At 36.0% G+C, this 19,930-nt stretch overlaps 1 protein-coding gene across 6 annotated transcripts in view; it reads right to left on the reverse strand.

Moving 5' to 3' along the window:
* EMB2757 (Transducin/WD40 repeat-like superfamily protein) overlaps positions 1-19,930 on the reverse strand; it is a 254,050-nt gene that overhangs the window by 121,994 nt on the left and 112,126 nt on the right. For all 6 annotated transcript variants that reach the window (XM_089820808.1, XM_089820807.1, XM_089820803.1 and 3 more), the window contains 2 exons: positions 5,920-6,002; positions 5,664-5,755 (listed from right to left, as the gene is read on the reverse strand). In XM_089820808.1, the coding sequence (XP_089676934.1) occupies positions 5,664-5,755; positions 5,920-6,002 (175 nt within the window). The remainder of the gene's footprint in view (positions 1-5,663; positions 5,756-5,919; positions 6,003-19,930) is intronic.

Consider the following 19,930-nt stretch of genomic DNA (forward strand, 5'->3'; position numbering starts at 1 on the left):
TTGACAACCTTCAATGTATCACGGCAAAATATAATCTTTTCCGCCCCTTTGCATAGTCTTTAAAACAGTTAGATGATGAAATATAAATCAATATCTGCACGATGAAGACATAGGATAAATCAGACAGGGTAAATATGGTAACCCTTTTAGAATCACATTATAAGAAACAATGATTTGTATGAATTTTGAAATTGATTTTTCATGAAAGCGTGGCTTAAGGATATAGGAAAATATGCATCATTGACTGGTTGTATGCAAAGACCATTAAATTTTTTCCTAATTGTAAGATGCTAAAAAGTTGAAAAATAAATCTAATAACAGAAATGGGTGACAAAGGGTATCCAAATGGAGGCCCCCAAACCCCATTTTTTATTTAATAAATTTTTTTATTGAGTTTTGCAAAATATATGGTTCTAAATAAATTTTAATTTTTAGCACTCTCTATATGTCATGTCCCCTCCTTAGTGTAGACCCGTTTTCTAATTTTGCTATTAGCTAATATGGTCTTTCGTAAGCTAGTTAACCTTGGAAGGGGGCCCATTTCGGCTGACATGCTTGTGCGCTACCTTCTTAGCATAGATCTATTTCAATTTCTTCATTTATGCCAACCATTTGGGTTAGCTGACTCGCTTGATTTACACTGCTTAAACATCATACATATATTGGCATTGATAAAGCAAGAATCCATCAGTCAACTTTGAGTTCATTTTGTCCTTGTAATTCCATGTTGGAGTTCATTGGGAGAATGCAATTTGGAAGGTAAAATATACTCCCTAGTTTGCTATCAATCTCTATTTGGTGAAGTCTCTTTGAAACCAAATGGCGTTTATACTTTTGCAAACATTATCATAGTATTTGTGTCTTGCAGTCTGGAGGTTGTCATTTACATTAGTAATCACTTCATTGCAGGATTGGTGAATCTCCTTGGACTCGCATTTACCAGTGATCTTAATCGGCTAGTCATTCATCTTGGTCGACAATGACATATAGGGTTGAACCACCCGTTTTTATACTTGGCAGCTACAGCTACATAATATATCTCTACAATATCCTTCACATTCATCAGAGATATATATTGGAGCAGCGCATTATCAACAAAGCAGCGACTACACCTTGGAGCAGTGATCATTAGCCATAGCAATTACCAACTATTACAGGGATTATCAGTCATTCAAATTGGAGCAACAATCACCAGTCAATCACACTAGAGTAGCATCACACTTTGACCAGTGACATATATACAGTGGCATCCACTCTTTGTATACATTCATACATTTGCGTCTAGATGTAGTGGCAACATCTCATTACAGTGACCTGAGGTAGCTTACACTTCATATACTCACATAACTACAGTGATCAGACCTTCCACTTCATATACATATGAGAACGGTGCTATCCCGATTGTGCATCACAGTGTAATCATTTGTGTGGGGGAGTAACATCGTAACATCACTAGGATGGATAGGATGGATACACTGACACCAGCATATCCAACCATCAGACATTCACACCTCAAACATACCGACATCTGAAATCTGAACATTCTGTCATCTATATATCAATCACAGTAACATCATTACTTCACAACTCCCAACATGGATAATCATTAGAAGGCCAAGGTCCACGGTTCTTGAGCCATATTTGGATTGCAACTGTAATTGTCTGAATATAATTAAAAACTTTTATTTTCTGGTCTATCATTGCATACTTTTATCTATTTTTTTTTTTATATATGCTTGGGATATTTCAGTGGCATCAAAGCCTTGACCCTACCAGCTTGTTAGGTTGAGGTTAGTGAGAGAGGGGAGACAAGATTACATAGTTTATGAGAGGAGAAGGCATCACTCTTTTGTCAGAATGGGCGATGTGCATGCAAATATTATGGCTATTGTGGGAAAGTTGGTAAGAAGGGAACAAAAGATTGTTGAGATTCTCAATCACTTGGCAGAAGTAAGAACGAATGGAGATAATGGAGAGAACAATGGCCATGCAACAATGCAGTCCTATGTTACCCCAAGTTTCCGGGATGAGGGGACGGGGGGACGGGGAAACACGTTTCCGGGACAGTTTTTTTTTTTGCCGAAACAGGGGACAGCAGGGGATGGCTATATATATATATATATATATATATATATATATATATATATATATATATATATATATATATGAATTTTATCTGAATTTTCAAATATATTCATCAATTCTACATGCATCATAGCAACATAGTTTAAAATTATCAATTTCATTCATCAAATAATGATTCATCAATGATCATAGAGCATAGCAATCAGCATCTAATCAAATCATTGTAGAAAATTCTAAATAGCATCATTTTCAATCATCATTTAAGTACTTAAGATACCATTAGCACATAATGAAATGAGTCAAATAAGAGAATGAAAAACATCAACTCTCAATAAAATGGAAACATTGAACAGATAAAGACTCAAACTTTAACGTTTTGAACTTTTGAAGTTTCAACTATAGTGTATCAACGATCATATAATATTATAATGTCAAGACAGAACACTCCAAGTCTGAAACATCAAAGTCAAAATGAAAACAAAAGATACTAACGCAGCTGCCCCTAATCATCCATATCAAAGTCACTATCACTATCATCCTGAGCTTCAAAATGAAAACAAAGATGGTATGATAGTTGCCACTAATCATTCATTTTATATTATATTTTATAAAAAAATTGACTTCTACATGTCCGGGCCTGCAAATGACTAGAAAATCATTTTTTTAATGGTTTTTTTGAGTTTAATAAATTTTAATAGGAAACCTTTTATGCAGTCCCCGGGACATTAGGAAACGGAAAAACAGTCCCCGAAACGGTCAACGTGGTTCGGAAACTCGTTGACCGTTTCCGAAGTTTCGGGGCGTTTCCTATTTTCTTCTCCAAGTGGGGATGTCTGGGAAACGTCCCCTGTCGTCCCCCTGTCCCCGAAACCATCCCCGTTTCCGAAACTTCAGGTTTAGGGGTGGAAACGCGTCCCCGGGTAACATAGATGCAATCACAAACACACACATGATCCAATGATGTGGACCTTCCTTTCAAGGACTAAGCAACATAAGAACCATACTTCCTCTTCATTGAGTTGCATGAGCAATACAAGCAAGATTGGCTTGATGGTGGACTACAGCCAAACATATCTCTCAAGGACTACATAGACCTAAGGATGAGGCACTTACCCACTAGGGGTGAACAGAGACTACAATAATGATCTCAAATGGAAGATTGGCAAGCTAAGCCCACCCTCTCAATGGATTTAGAAGATCAATGACATGAGCTTGGGTGCAAAAGGCAGACACATATTTCAGCTCGACTCTTTACCCAAGGATGAAGAAATTAAGTATGCAGCACTACATCTTGATGGTGTTTCTCACAAGTGGTGGCAGCATGCGATGGTTATACTAGGGCATGATCAAATCACTTCCTATGTCGACTTTACAATGAGGCTCATTAACGTACCAAAATAGAAGGACCCAAAACTTAACTTCAAGGAGTTGATGCCACTAAGGCCAAGAGGATCTCAATAGCTATAGTGTTGAATACCAAAGGCTCTCTATTTGGGTGACTAACATTTCAAAAAAGAGACTGATAGAACTTTTCATGGATGGATTGGCGGAACCTTTGCAGTCAGCATAAAATGCATATTGTTATGGTTGATGATATTGGTTATTTGTCAATGTATTAATTATCCGCATTAAGTTAGTTATCACTCTCAAGTAGTTGCCATGACGATTGGTTGACTTTTATAGCCCTCTTGGCAATTGTCAGGTCCTTTAAATATGTCATCCACTAAGGGAGGATGGTATTGTCGAAGAAATTGTAATCCTTGGCTGGCAATTTTTTGTCTTCTTCTCTGTAACAATTTCATGAGTTAATCAAAATATATTTTACTCCTATATCTAGTACATGCTGCCATTTGTATTATAAGTTTATGTATGTAAATTACCACGTAGTAAACAACTTTGAGGGTTGGGTCAAGGGACTAAGCCCTAGCACACTCAAAGAGGCAATCAAGAAGGCTCATGATATGTCTACATCAACCACCAAGAATCTAGCATAACCAAGTCACTATCACACAGAAGGACAAGGGCATGAAGCCATTTCAGAAAAAGACTCCAATGGTTGAGGAAACCCATGAAGGCCTTAGGATGAGGATGCTTTGCTTCTGCTACAAGGAGCCATGCAAGTTGGGTCATAGATGCCTTGGCAAGTGGAAGACCCATTTTGGGTGGCATACTTGTGTTCTACCCTTCTTGGCATAGACCCATTTCAATTTATTCATTGGTGGCGTCCATTTCTGTTAGTCGAATAGCTTAAGTTACATTGGTTGAACATCATACATATACATTGGCATTGATAGAGCAACATATCCATCAAATAGCTTTGAATTCACTTTGTCTTTGCAATTCCATATTGAAATTCATAGGTAGATTGCAGTTTTGGGGGTGAGATATCCTCCATAGTCTGCTATCAATCCCAATTGGTGAAGTCTCTTCAAGGCCAAATTGAATTGATAGTTTTGCAAACAAGATCATAAAAGCCGTGTCTTGCAATTTGAAGGTTTTCATTTATATCAGTAATTCCTCATTGCAGGATCGGCAAATATCCTTGGACTTGCATTTACCAGCAATCTTCACTGGCACATCATTCATCTTGGTGGAAGTGACATATAGGGTCGCAGCACCCTATCTCCGCATAATTGGCAGCAGCTACAACTACATATATATATATATATATATATATATATATATATATATATCCTTCATACTCATCAGTGATATACATTGGAGCAATGGATTATCAGCAGAGCAGTGACTACACCTTGGAGCAGTGATCATCAGCGAGAGTGATTATCAGTCATTCACATAGAAGCAGCGAGAACCAATCATTCCCAATGGTGTAGCATCACACTTTGACCAGCAACATATATACAGTGGTATCTACTCTTTGTATACACCCATACATCTGTGGTCTAAATACAGTGGCAACATCTCATTACAATGATTGAGGTACCTTACACCTTGCATACTCACAGAACTACAGTGATCAAAGCTGACACTTCATACACATCTGAGATTGGCAACATCCCAATTGCACATCATAGTATCACAAATTCACAATTCCTGTGGAAAAGCAGCATCCTAACATCGCTAGGATGTATACATTGACACCAGCACATCCGACCATCAGACAGTTGCACCTCAAGCATACCGACATCCGATTTCCGAACATACAATCATATATATACAGTCATAGCAACATCATCACTCTGTGACTCCTGACGCAGATAATCATTAAAAGGTTAAGGTGCAAGGCTTCTTGAGCCATATCTGGATCGTAATTGCATTTGTTATTATCTGAATATAATTGAGATCTCTGATTTGCTGGTGTATCATTGCATACTTTGTCTATTTTGTTTGTTGATATGTGTTTATGTGTTTAGGATATTTTGCTAAGTCCAACACATTTTGTCGAGTATTTGCCAATTTTCACCAAATTAAAACTTTGAGCTTGTCAAGTACTCTCCAAGTTCAGGTCTGCAAACTATGCTCTGATGTTTATCCTTTGGATGGATACATTTCTTACTAAGATATTGCTATGCAGAATAACATGCGTGTTAACTAAGGGTGGGGCTATTTGTCACCTTCTCATGGTCAAGAGTGAAAAATACAATCTTTTCATCAGCTGCTCCAGAAACACCACCGATGCCTTCTTTGTCAACATCAAGACATAGAACTGAATCCACAACAAAGAAAGTGTAAAGCTATGCTCAAACAAAAACCAAATTGATCTCATTGAATTGGCAAAATCAAATACTTCAAAAAAAAAAGTTTAGAAATGAGAAGAGAACATAAAATTTCTTGAATAAAAACTACAAAACTTTGTAGCAACAAATAAACCTGGTTCTGAATGAAATCTAACAGATGTCACAGGTAATTTTGGATTCCTCATATCCCACCATGCAATACTTCCATCCTCATACCTGTTAATGTGATACCATAAGACCAGAGAAAGTAAATATTTTCATTGTATAAAAGCAAAGTGAGAAAGTTCCACTATCTTCAAAACAGTTTGCTGCAAAGTTCCAACAATCATAGCCAACCATACAACTAAAAATAATAATGAGGAAGACCAAACAAAATCTCTTTTATTTTTCTTTTCCAGTAAAGATTACAACTTCCCTCTATTCACATGAATGATCCCACATCCTGTGATTTCTAAATTGTAAGTAATTTAATCAATTGAGGGTAAAGATCATGAAGTTAGACTTACAAACTGTTTGTAATGCATCATCTGCTCAATTTTCAATACCACTCTCAATATTAAACATGTACCAGCTGATGCTGGGTATGCTGGTACAGTTGATACCAGTTCTGCTAGTCTAGTTGACATGAGATCTACTTGTAGATAACGCTTAGGTCATGTCAGATGTTTGTAATTTTTTAAGTAAGATTTGTGGGATTTAAAAATATAGCTTAAGCTTCTTGCCGCCTGAAAATAAATATGGATGTTATCAACCTTCTCCAACTTGATTTATAATTCACGCTTTCCCAAAACTTTCCTATGTCAGTATGCATATTCTTCTGCTAAAACGCATCAATTTTTGTGCCAATTTGGATGCTATAAACTAATGAAAGGGTTACAGGAAATAATACTGAAATTTTGTAAAATGGTAGTATTTTACTGTCTCCCGAATTGAAGCCTCCACCTTTCCCAAATGTAATCTCCTCAGATATGATGCAATGTCACTCCCTAACGAGCGAGACCAATATTTTAATATTTTAATTAAATGCTAAGATATCCTCACATTGTCATTTAACAATATGTAAATATTTCACTTGCTTTAATTTTATTTCCATTTTAAAAAGAAATGAAATATTACTATTGTCTTGTATTAGTGGGGAATAAAATAACTAAGGAATTAAAAGAATTTCCGGCTGTAATGTAAGAGAGAAGGTTAAAGATGGTGGATCGGCACTCGGACAGAGGGGAGAGAAAATTAAGAATTTTGCCAGGAATACTGCAGAGTTGTAGAGTCTTTCCAGCTTCTGGAGAACACATAAATTCCATTATCTTCAGAATTAGGAGAGATTCTCAGTATAACCATTGTATTACATATGGTGTAAGGCTGTTATGCAGAAAAAACTCCATTAGGTTGTGATGCAGACAAAATTCCATTTTGGAATGGCAATTGGAATTAAACAAACTGGAGAAAGTTTTATTGAATGAGAGTGCAGAGTTACTTTGAAACCTTTACAAGGAACTTCTTGAAACAATATAAGCAATGACTGGACTTTCAAACAGTGGAGAATCTCAAGCTTGAGTGTTTGTTTTTTCTGAACTTGTGTTTGGACGAGCCAGAGCATTCGAGGAGTGATTTAGCAGGAAACAAATCTACTAGGTTCCCCTCGCAATTGTTGATGGACAATAGGGAATGGTCTGTCTTTGATAAATGTTCAAAGAGTTCCAGTAACTCATGACATGATGGAGCTGTATTAAAAAAGGGTGTCATTTTGATTGTGAAAGTCTCAATGCTAAAAAAGAGTTGTGTTATATGTAGGGTCTTATAGATTCAGACCAGGGAAAAAACACAGAGCCGGTCCCTGTAATCTCATGACAGGGAAATATGACAAATGACTCAACTTGTTGTTAAAGTTATTCTTGACTTCTCTCAAGCAAGAGTATGCAAGGTTAAACATAGAGCTGTCATTTCTCTAGACGGACATAAGTTTTGGTTGAGGACTCAAATAAGATAAGATAAAATAAGGTAACCTTATTAATGTCCAATAAATGTAAATTTTCCGTAAATTATGAACAATCAAGTCTGATATGAAGCCCTTTTAATCTGCTGAAGATGGTGTTTATCAGTATGAACCGATATATGTAGTATCCTATGACTGATATATAATTCTGCAACTATATATTTCAATCTGCTATACTTCGTAAGAGGCAATAAATGCTAAATGAGCAGACTTATCATTTGTTGTGTGTCCTCTATCCACATTCACACCCTATTAAATATAGTAACCAAGGGGCATGTCCTTACAAAGGACATGTCCCTTCCAAAGTCGGCCTTAATTGCTCTCATAAAATCAGCGACTCGACAAGGAGACATTTAGTTTAATACATAAACTAACCAAGATGATTAGTTAGTCATAAACCATGTTGTCCAAGGGAGATGCTGATACCTATTAACGAGAAGACAAATATACAAGGACCTAAGAAGGGATTTTATGCAAGAACAGATATGTACAATCTGTAATCAGACCAGTATGATTTAAAGTTATAGAATTAACACTCCCTCTTAACTTGATAATCATACTGAGAGATAACATATCTAGCAACATCAATTAAGATGAACAAGCATAGATTGATACTCTATATCTATCTGAATCTTTTCAGCATGTGGTCATTGAACAGATGATACAATGTCATATTACTATACCTGTGATATGACTTATCACTTATACTAGTGATAACAGTATTGCATGGAATGCAACATATAGGATAAAATCCGGATAATGATTAAATTTTTCTTTTATCCAAGTTGTGACTCATAGGTACTGCCAGGCCTACATCACAACATGATCATGAATTAAGATCTACCAATTCACAGGATAAACTCCGATGAATGATTAAATGCTTCCTTTATCCAAGTTGTGAATCATAAGCATAGTAATGTCTATATCAAAATATGATCTTAAACTCATCTAGATCTAACAGTAGTTCTCTACTGTTCAGCACATTATCTAAGAAATTGTCATTTCTTATAATGTCTTTTATACCAGTGTTCATTATCTCAGAGGTTGTCACCTCTTAAATAATGAATATAAATGGTGGAGCCCATAACACATTAGAAACAATAGTCCACCAAGATAACTGAGAGGGGGGGGGAGGGGTGAATCAGTTATCTAATAATTAAAAAAATTATCAACTTAAAACAATCTTATCCATTCAACCAAAGTAAACAGTAACCATAACAAGATGCACATAGACAATTACACCAGATATGTTAACTAGGCAAACGCTTGATAAGAGGGAAAACCTCGGTGAGAATGATGCCCACCAGATGATGTACTAATATAAATATTCCTTGTTAGAGGATGGACCCTGTTAGGAGTCTATTACAACATTTAGTACATATGAGACTCTGTTAGGAGACTTTGAATCCTTGTTAGAAGATTCCAACCCTGTTAGAAGTTGTAGAAGACAGAAGAACCCACTGTCCAAACAGCTTCTAGGGCAAGACCACTGAACTCACTGTCTAACTGATCTCTCAACTATTCCTAGCAAAATAATTGTGTGTATTGTACTTTAACTTCTTTCCTCTGTCCTGTCAACCCGAACAATCATTGTCAAACCTTGTACACCAAGTCACAAACCTCAGATCCAACTATCCAACTTCGGATCACACATAAAAACCTCGGCACTGAAGTTTCCTTCACTTCCACTCAACTCTTCTTATCTTCGCATTCTACTCTTCAATCATTCACATTCATCCATACATAATTCATACATGCTTATTTTATGATAAAGGAAAATGTCCTTCCTTTATACCGAATCCACAAAACAATTCCCTTAGTCGATTGTTACACCATCTCAATTAATTATTATAGGACCACATTAGGAACATGCTACACTTAGCGATAACATTAATCTTTCGCCTTGCAACTTGACTAACTTTCTGTAACGTAAAATTATGATGAGCGAACTTAACCACGTCATCACCAACATGTCTTCTTCACATCTGTAACTTCAGCTTCACAGAATAATAACTCTGGTAAGAGATATAACAAGTTTACCAAAACATGCCTCTGTAAACTCTATCTCAAAACAGTCTTCACCAAAACTTGCATAACATCTTCCAGATTTAATATCTTGTGCTTCCTAGGTTAGCTACGCATACTAGACACATAATATAATCTCCCTTTAACCTCGCTACTGAAAGTACTCAACGATCTATATGTACCAACTTGATCTTTCTATTGTTCTTCTGTTAGATACCACAAAAAACTGCTATGCTGACATCAATGACAAACACAGTCATGAATGTAACATATCATCATGATAATGATCTAATCATGTTTCTACAATACTCCCCCATAGGAATATCATTAGCATTCATGCTTCCAACAATCTCCCCCTTTGGCATTGATGGCAACATAGATGAAAAACATCTAGTTCCAAGAATACCAACTACAAAAGACTGTTAACCTTTCTTTTCAAATCCCCTTCATCAATCATTCTCCCATGTTGTACTTCTCCCAAACTGTTTTCTTCTTCCTTCAATGTACTCAAATTGTTTTGCATGCTAAACTTCTCCCCCATTGACATCAATGTCAAAGGTTTCAGCAACCATCAAACTCTACAACTATAGTTGGAAAACTCGCCAAAGGCAAAAACTCACCAAGCCCCCCAAAAGTTTAATCGGGAAAAACTCGGCAATTTAAAAAAAAACTCAGGAACTTAAAAAAATCGCTGAAATTTAATTAAAAATACATTTATTTTGCAAAATGTAATGAGAAGATGCATATAGTAAGTTAATTAAAGAGAACACAAAAGAAACAAACAGAGTTTAGATATATAAATGCATAGTGCATACAAAATTGCATTCTCATGCGAAATTAGATATATAAATGCATAGTGTGTACAAAATTGCATTCTCATGCGGAATGCTCATGGCAAGAAGCAAAATAGTAAATAGTTTTAATCTGTCAAACTAGAAGTAAAAACTAAATGTCTAAATACATCAATACAATCACATCTTCCTCTTTCCAGCTGCACTAGCAGGAAAGCGAGGGGGTCTAGTCCTCGAAGAAGTGCCCTGTATTGGGATAGAGCGTATGCTATGTGACTGTGAACTCTGTGGTTGTGCCTCCTCACTCGACATCTCTACTAATTGGTTCAGCGTCCTGGAAGAGGATGTATCTCCTCCTATATGTGGCACTGGTAATGCCTCATCCTCTGAGCTTGAATCATCATTGTCCTCGTCCTCAATATCATCCATTGTTAAATGAAAATCAGTTCCAGCATCCCGCTCCATGGCCTGCTTCTCCAAATCACTGATCTCATCTGGTGTAAACAATGGACCTGGCTCCTGTGTTGTCCAATCAAAATAAGGATCTATCTCATCCAGAGCAAGTGGACCAGGTAGTGCTGAACTCTGTGCCTTTTTTATGTGCAACTTAAGATTATAGTGCACATAAACAAGGTCATTAAGCCATTTTTGAGTCATTTTGTTTCTTTTCTTTGTGTGAATGGACTCAAATAAGCTCCAATTGCGCTCACAATAGGATGAGCTACAAGGTTAGCATAGGACTCTCAGAGCAAAATTCTTTAAATTGGGGGTATTGCCACTCTAGCTTGCCCACCAAGAATCTGCAAAACAAAATATAAAAAGTTATAAAACAATGAAAAAAGATAATCAGAAACACAACTTATCAATTTGCAAAAGTTTTAAAAGTTTGACACTTTACCTGGTGCTTGACTAGATCTTGCTCTCTTTGCTAGCATAGAAGAGAACAAATTACCCCTCGATTCCACATAGACTTGTTGTTTGGTCACAATAAGGTCTCTCTTCGCTTCATTGGATATCATTCTCTCAATGTATTTAGAGAGACCTTCCATGACCTCTTTGTCAGGATCTAAGTAAGAATCATCAGCCCTAAAACAAATAGAAAATGATATCAAGTCTTACTACACAACCTTAAGAAGTAAAGTAAAATAAAGTTGGTGGAGCATATTGTTCCACCTTCTATCAATTATTTCCCAAATGGGGTCAAATCTGAATCTATCCCCATGATAGTAATTTCTAACAGCCTCTTTGGCCCTATCCATGGCCTCATAAAGACCTCCCATTGGGGATTGTTGCCAATCACATATGCGGAAGACTCTAACCAGGGGCATAGACATCTACATTTGAAATTTGAAAAATACAAATTAGTTATTAACATAGTAAGTTATGAATTAATAATGAAACTTGAATCAACTAAAAATATAATGTTTTGATTCTTGAAGTTACCTCCACAATCTCCTTAGCCTTTGCAAAAACACTATCATCAAAGACTATCCGTGCCACAACTTCTCCTTCGGGCTTCTTTAAGTAAGATGAAACAACCCAATCAGCACACACAAACATTTGTTTCAGAGCCAATATGTGGTCGAGAATTACTTTGCAACGTCAAGAACACCGTTGCAAACTTCGTCATAGCGGGTCTCACCAAATCTTTGTCTTCAGTGGTCTTTCTCATCAAACTAAGAACCCATGGGTGATTATAGATATATCTGGTGACTCACCTGGCATCTTCCACAAGTGGACTCACCCAATCAAGTTTTCCTATGTCCTCCAAACAAAGATCAAGGACATGTGCTACACAAGGTGACCAAAAAAATGTGGCAATGCCTCTCTTGGAGGATTCTACCTAAAAGATTAGTAAAAAATCAATAATTAGTTACAAACTTTCCATATTTAGTATTTACATCAAATCTAAATTGAATAATACCATAGCAATATATTCATGATTCATATTGAACATAAAAAATTAAATTTACCTGCTGCCATATATGTTGTTGCATTATCTGTGATTATTTACACCACATTCTCTACTCCCACCTACATGACAACATTCTCCAACATTAAAGCCAAAGTGTATGCATTTTTCACTTTGTTGGTGGCGTCAACAAATTTTCAAAACACATCATCCTTGCAAGCAACCAAGAAATTAATAATGGTTCTACTTCTTCCATCTGTCCATCCATCAGATAAAAAGGTGCAGCCATACTTCTTCCACTCTTTCTTTTGGTCTTCTATCAATACTCTTGCCCTACCAACCGCATTGTCAAGCAGCCTACAAAATTTAGGTATAATAAAGTGTTACTAAACAATAGGAAATAACAATTAAGATTTAAAATCTAACAATGAGCTAAAGTCAATCACAATTATTTACAATTACTAAATAGTAAAATACTAACCTTCCACTCATATCCTTGCGATTAGGCAGCTTGTAACCTTTGCTCGATATTGAAATTGCATTCGCCAAATTGACCCAATAGGGACTATCAGCCGCATACATTGAGATATTGTTGAAAAACCAAAAATCAGCTGCTGCAATATCAATTTGCTCATGCACCTCCTTGAACCATCCAGTGCCCTCTAATGATGGTTTTGATCCAGCTATGTTCCTAGGCACAAAATAACTCCCTATCCCTGATGCGGATGGTGATGAAGAACTAGGAAATGTAGAAGAAGTGGAACCGGCAAAAGAGGCATTCTGTTTGCAGATTCGTGGGCCACGAAGAGATCTTGGTATGTTCTCAAGTGCTTCTTCTTCTTCTTCTTGCATATCAAAAGGAGAGCTCATTGAGATTCAGCTATGGCTGCCCTCGTAGCTAATTTTGCCCTCTCCCTATTCAATTTTTTCTCTTCAGCAGCTGCAAGTAGAGCATTGATAAATCTTTTTTCTTCTTCAGTAACCTTGAGACAAGGATTTGAATCATGTTTCTTTCTGCCTGCAAAGTGGTATTTGAAGCGGTTTATGCCTCCAGAAATAAGTCTCTCACATGGAATGCATATCACCTTCCCAACATCATTTGGAGCTTCATAGGCATACCGCCATGCTTTATCTCTTGCATTTTTAGGCCGAGTGCCTATATATCTAGATGGGCATGGTGTTTGTGGCCACTCTTCTTACGGGTTTGTCATGTTTTTTTAATGCTTGACTGCTGCCCTACACATAAATTTATAAAAAAATGAATAAACAAAGTTAAAACAACTAGGGCTTCTTTTTAGAAAATCTTACATATTACTCAAAAAAATTGTGAAACATAGCGCTGAATGGCTTTCAAATGATTCAAACATAGAGTTAAAATGTTTTTAAATGATTTGAAATCATTTACAAACAACAACAGAACCAATAGAACATTTGTTAAAATTATAAAAAGTTTTTCAAACTATGATAAAATGAACATACTTGGAAAGAAATTTGTCTTCTAAAACTGGTTAGATCCTCTAAAATCCACTCAAATCCGCCTTGAATCACTTGTAATCAGCTAAGAATGCCTCCAAACCTTCTTCTCTCCACACCTCAAGGCTCTAAAGAACACAAATGCAACAAACAATGAGAAAAAAATGAGTTTTTGCCCTTTTAAGCCGTCACAGGCCGCTAAACCTCGCCGATTACTCACCGAGTAATCGGCGATTAATAGGCGATTTTTTCTTTCCAGCCGAGTTTTTGAAACCGCAAGTTAAACAGCGAAAAACTCACTAAGCTGAAAACTCGACGAGTGTTTGAAACTCACCGAGTACTCGGCGATTTTTCCATCTGTGTCTACAACAACTGATTCTGACTAGCTCAAGTGTCCAAAGACACTAATCAAAAACAACATCCAACAAGAGTCCTAGATGACTCTGTCCATCACAGATACTTTCCCATACAGGAAGCATCAGCATTCAGTCCAGACAAACAATGATGCTCTATTACACTGGACTGATGCATTCTTGCATCTTCTACTCTAATATAGGAAGGGGCATAACTCATAGCATACCTGGCAAATACTCAAAAGTCTCTTTGGGAAGAGGCTTAGTGAAAATATCTACAATTTTCTCTTTAGTGCTCACATACTCCAATCTAATTTCCTTTTTTGCAAATTTCCCTCTCAACATGTCATACTTGATAGAAATGTGCTTGGTCTTAGAATGCAACACTAGATTCTTAGACATATTTACTATGCTTGTATTGTCACAATGTATGACAACAGGTTTACTGAATTCTATCCTTATATCCTTCAGCATTTGCTTCATCCAAACAAATTGAATACAATTGTTTGTTGCTGAACCATATTCTACTTCTATTGTACTTTGTGAGGTACAATCATGCTTCTTGCTTAGCCAAGAAAATAATCATCCTCCAAGAAAGAAGGCTCCACCACTGGTGCTCTTTCTGTAATCCATACTACCTTACCAATCAACATCAACATAAGCACATAAAGTGAAATCATTAGACTTATCATACCACAATCTGAATTCAGGTGTTCCTTTCAGGTATCTAAATATCCTTTTGACTGTTGCATAATGTGCTTCTCTGGGATCAGCTTGGAATTTTGCAACAATTCCAACTACATTTTCTATATCCGGTCTTGTGTGAGTCAAATATTGCAAACCTCCGATCATAGATCTGTGCTTCTTTTGCTCAATAGTAGGTGTCTCATCTTTTGTAGATAACTTGTGTCCAGTTACCATAGGTGTTCCAATGGGTTTACGTGTTTCCAAACCAAACCTTTTCAATAAATCTTTCAAATACTTAGTCTGAGAAATAAAGGTTCCTTCTTTATCTTGCACAATCTGTAATCCTAGAAAATACTTCATCCAATCATACTCATTTCAAATTCCTTCATTTCTTCAGCAAACTTGTCACTTTCATCATCATTTCCTCCAAATATGATATCATCAACAAATATTACCAAAATCATTAATCCATCATCAATTTCTTTTCAATAGAGATTATTATCTGTCATACCTTTGCTATATCCAAGCTTTGACAAATGCTTGTCTCACCTTGCATACCAAGTTATGGGTGCTTGCTTCAAGCCATACAATGTTTTCTTCAATCTGCATACTATGTCCTTGTCATATGTTAAAGGACAACCTTCAAGCTATTAAATGTATACCTCTTCTTCAAGTTCTCCATTCAAAAATGCTGACCTGAAATCCATCTGATATACTTTGAATATTTTATATGTTGCATATGTTAAAAATAACCTTATTGATTCTATTCTTGCCACAAGAGCATAGGTCTCATCATAGTCTATTCCTTCTTGTTGTGAGTAACCTTTACATACCAATCTTGCTTTGTTCCTTACAACTTCACCTTGTTCATTCATCTTGTTAATGAATACCCACTTAGTTCCTATCACATTCTTCTCTGCGGGTCTGGGGACCAATTCCCATCTCTCATTCTTTACTATCTGATCCAATTCCTCTTTCATAGCTTGCTTCCAATAGTCATCTTTACATGCTTCATCTACATTCTTAGGTTCAATTTGAGATATCAAACATAGTTCTTCATTAATTCTGCTTCTTTTCATCACACCTTTGTCTCTGCTTCTAATGAACTGCTCGGGTAGATGATTCTTTGTCATATTCTTACCCGAATTAGGAATTGTTATCTCAACTCTTGGCTCTGCTGAAGGTTCCAAAGTTTGTTCCTATCTTAGCTCTCCTTCATTCTGCAAATCATTGTTAGTCTCAAGGAATAATTCATCATTCCTTGGTTTAGTAACAACATCATCATCTGAATTGTAATCAACTATTATTTCTTGTATCCTGAATTTCTCATCAACTCTCACATTTGCAATTTCCATAATAGTCTTAGTTTTTAGATTATAACATCTATAAGCCTTTTTTTTCAATGAAGAACCAAGAATCATACCTTCATCACTTCTAGCATCAAACTTACCAATATCATCATCTCTTTTGATATAACATTTATTACCAAAAATTCTAAAATACTTAACTATAGTTAAGTGACCAAATCACAGTTCATAAGGGGTCTTGTTTGTGTCTTTCCTGACTTGTACTCTGTTCATAGAGTAGGCTGTTGTATTTACAACTTATCTCCAAAACATCTCGGATACATCATTCTCAGCTAACATAGCTCTTGTTGCTTTTGTTACTAACCTATTTCTTCTTTTTGCTATACCATTTTGTTCAGGAGATCTCAGAGCTGATAACTATCTTTTGATTCCATTAACTTCACAAAAGATGTTAAACTCATTTGTAGTAAACTCTCCTCCTCTATCTGATATTAAACATTTAATCTTCATGCCTGATTCATTCTCAACTCTATTCTTGAATATCTTGAACTTATCAAATGCCTTAAATTTTTCTTTAAGAAATGCAATCCAAATCATTCTAGAAAAGTCATCAACTAAAATCATGAAATAATTTCACCATAGAATCCTTTAGTCTTCGTAGGACCACTGAGATCTATGTGTACAATCTCCAATTTTGCTGTAGTAGCAAACTTCTTGCAAGGAAAAGAAATTTTGTTATGCTTTGCCAAAACACACTCCTTGCAAATTGTGTTAGAAAGTTATATAATCTTAGGAAAATCTCTAACTACAAACATACTACTAGTCTTCACAATGTTGTCAAAGTTTATATGACAAATCTCTTATGCCATAGCCAATTGTCATCCACCTTTGCAACCAAATATGTCATTTCAATAGGATTCAACTGAAATACATTACCTCTAGATCTGGTTCCTGTTCCAATTACCTTTCCATCTTTGTCTATGATCATCCATGTCTTTTCTGTGAACTACAACTGATAACATTTATCCACTAGTTGTCCAACACTAAGAAGATTGTTCTTCAAACCATCAACAAAATATACATCCTCAATGTTAGTTTTACCATCAAGAGTTAAAGATCCAATACCTTTAACATGGCATGCTGCATTGTTTCCAACTTTGACAATGCCTCCATCCTGACTTTTGAAGTCAACAAACTTGCTCATATCACCAGCCATATGATGTGAACAACCACTGTCAATTATCCAATCGAATTTCTTTTCAACCTGTGATACCAAAGCTACTTTCTCTAGACTTTCTTCTTTGATCGCTACAAATCCTATTTCATCATCACCAGCACTTACTGCTTGTTTATCAGATTCATCTTCTTCATTTGCATATAGACACTTTCTATCTCTTCTAGGTTTAAAATTTCCTTTATGCTTTTTCTCTCTTTTAGGACACATGCATATTGACCAAATTCATTGCAAGTCCAACATTTAAAGATTTTCTTACCATCTTTTTCTCTTCTTACCAAAAGGGCTACTCCTTCAATCGTTTTGTCGTCATCAAATCTGCTACTGCTAGCAAAGTCTCCTCTAGCACTTGTGCTCCTTGATAAACTAGGTCGAATACTTAAGGCACTGAAAGTTGTTTAAGTTCTGGTCAATTCTCCGAAATGCCTAAGCTCATTCTTAACTGCTTCAAGACTTCCAAGCAATGTCTCCTTTGTGAAATCTTTGGTACAAGATATCAACAATTGTATCATTTTAACTGCTGACTTAAATGGTGGTGTTAAGGTCTTCAATATCTTCCATATAACCTCATCATCTTCTTTGGTTCCTCCTTGAGATTTAATACCTGTAGTGATTTCTGATATTTTGCCTACATTTATTCCTATAGATTCATCTTCCACCATTTTAGCATCTTGAAATGCACAAATTCAATTTTGTAACCTCAATTAATTAGAATGTTCATCACCTTCAAAACTAGTTTCCAAAGCTTTCCAAATCAAATGTGAAGTAAGAAGTGACTTTACCTTATTATATTCAATTTCAGGAAGTGCAATCAATAGTGCTTCTCTAGCTCTCATTTCGCACACAAAAAGATCTCTTTCTTCCTCGGTACAAGTTTCCAAATCTTTTTCAGCAATGATTGTCTTTGATGTTTTTGTCAAAATCCAATATCCTAGACCCATACACAACAAAAGTGTCTTCATCTTTTCCTTCCAGCTATCATAATTTTTTCCATTGAACTTTGGACTATCTTTCCTGAACATACTTGCCATGGATCTCCCAAAGTTGTCAAATTTTATATTCAAGGAACTGATGCTCTGAAACCAATTGCAAGAAACAATAGTCCACCAAAATAACTGGGGGGGGGGGGGGGGGTTGTGAATCAATTATCCAATAATTAAAACATTTATCAACTGTAAACAATCTTATCCATTCAACCAAAGTAAATAGTAACCATAACAAGATGAACATGGACAATTACACCAAATATGTTAACTAAGGAAACCCTTGATCAAAGGGAAAACCCTAGTGGGAATTTGCTAGGAGTTGTAGACGATAGGACCCACTGTCCAATTAGCTTTTGGGGTAAGACCACTGAACTCACTGTCCAACTGATATCTCAACTATTCCTTGCAGAATAATTGTGTACTGTACTTTAACTTCTTTCCTCTGTCCTGTCAATCGGACCAATCACTGTCAAACCTTGTAGACTAGGTCACGAACCTCGGATCCAAGTATCCAACTTCAGATCACACAATAAAACCTCAACCATGAAGTTTCCTTCACTTCCGCTCAGCTCTTCTTATCTTCGCATTCCACTCATCAATCATTTGCATTTATCCATACATAATTCATACATGCTTATTTTATGATAAGGAAAATGTCCTTCCTTTATACTGAATCTATAAAACAATTCCCTAAGTCGGTTGTTGAACCTTCTCAATTAATTATTATAGGACCACATTAGAAACACGTTACACTCAGTGATAACATTAATCTTTCGCCTTGCAACTTGAATAAATTTCCGTACACGTAACATCATGACGAGCGAACTTAGCCACGTCATCACCAACATGTCTTCTTCAAATCTGTAACTTCAGCTTCATAGAACTATAACTCTGCTAAGAGATATAACAAGTTTACCAGAACATGCTTCTGTAAACTCTATCTTAGAACAGTCTACACCGAAACTTACATAACATCTTCCAAACTTAATATCTTGTGCTTCTGAAGTTGGATACATATACTAGACACATAGTATAATCTCTCTTTAACCTCGCTAGTAAAAGTACTTAACGCTTTGTCTGTACCAACTTGATCTTTCCACTGTTCTTCTATCAGATACCACATAAAACTACTATGTTGACATCAATGACAAACACAGTCATGAATGTAACATATCATCATGATAATGATCTAATCATGTTTCTACAATACTCACTCATAGGAATATCATCAACACTCATGCTTCCAACATAACAGTCAATAGCCTAACAATAATAATTTTAATTCAAAATTATTAATGATTAAAGAATACAAATGTATTACAATTCAACCATACAAGGTCTTTTTCTTAAAGTGAGCTATCTTCACTCGAGAGAAAGATT

The sequence above is a fragment of the Cupressus sempervirens genome, chromosome 3, assembly GCF_028749045.1.
Source record: "Cupressus sempervirens isolate cs-2001-9-10 chromosome 3, ASM2874904v1, whole genome shotgun sequence".
Classification (NCBI taxonomy): domain Eukaryota; kingdom Viridiplantae; phylum Streptophyta; class Pinopsida; order Cupressales; family Cupressaceae; genus Cupressus; species Cupressus sempervirens.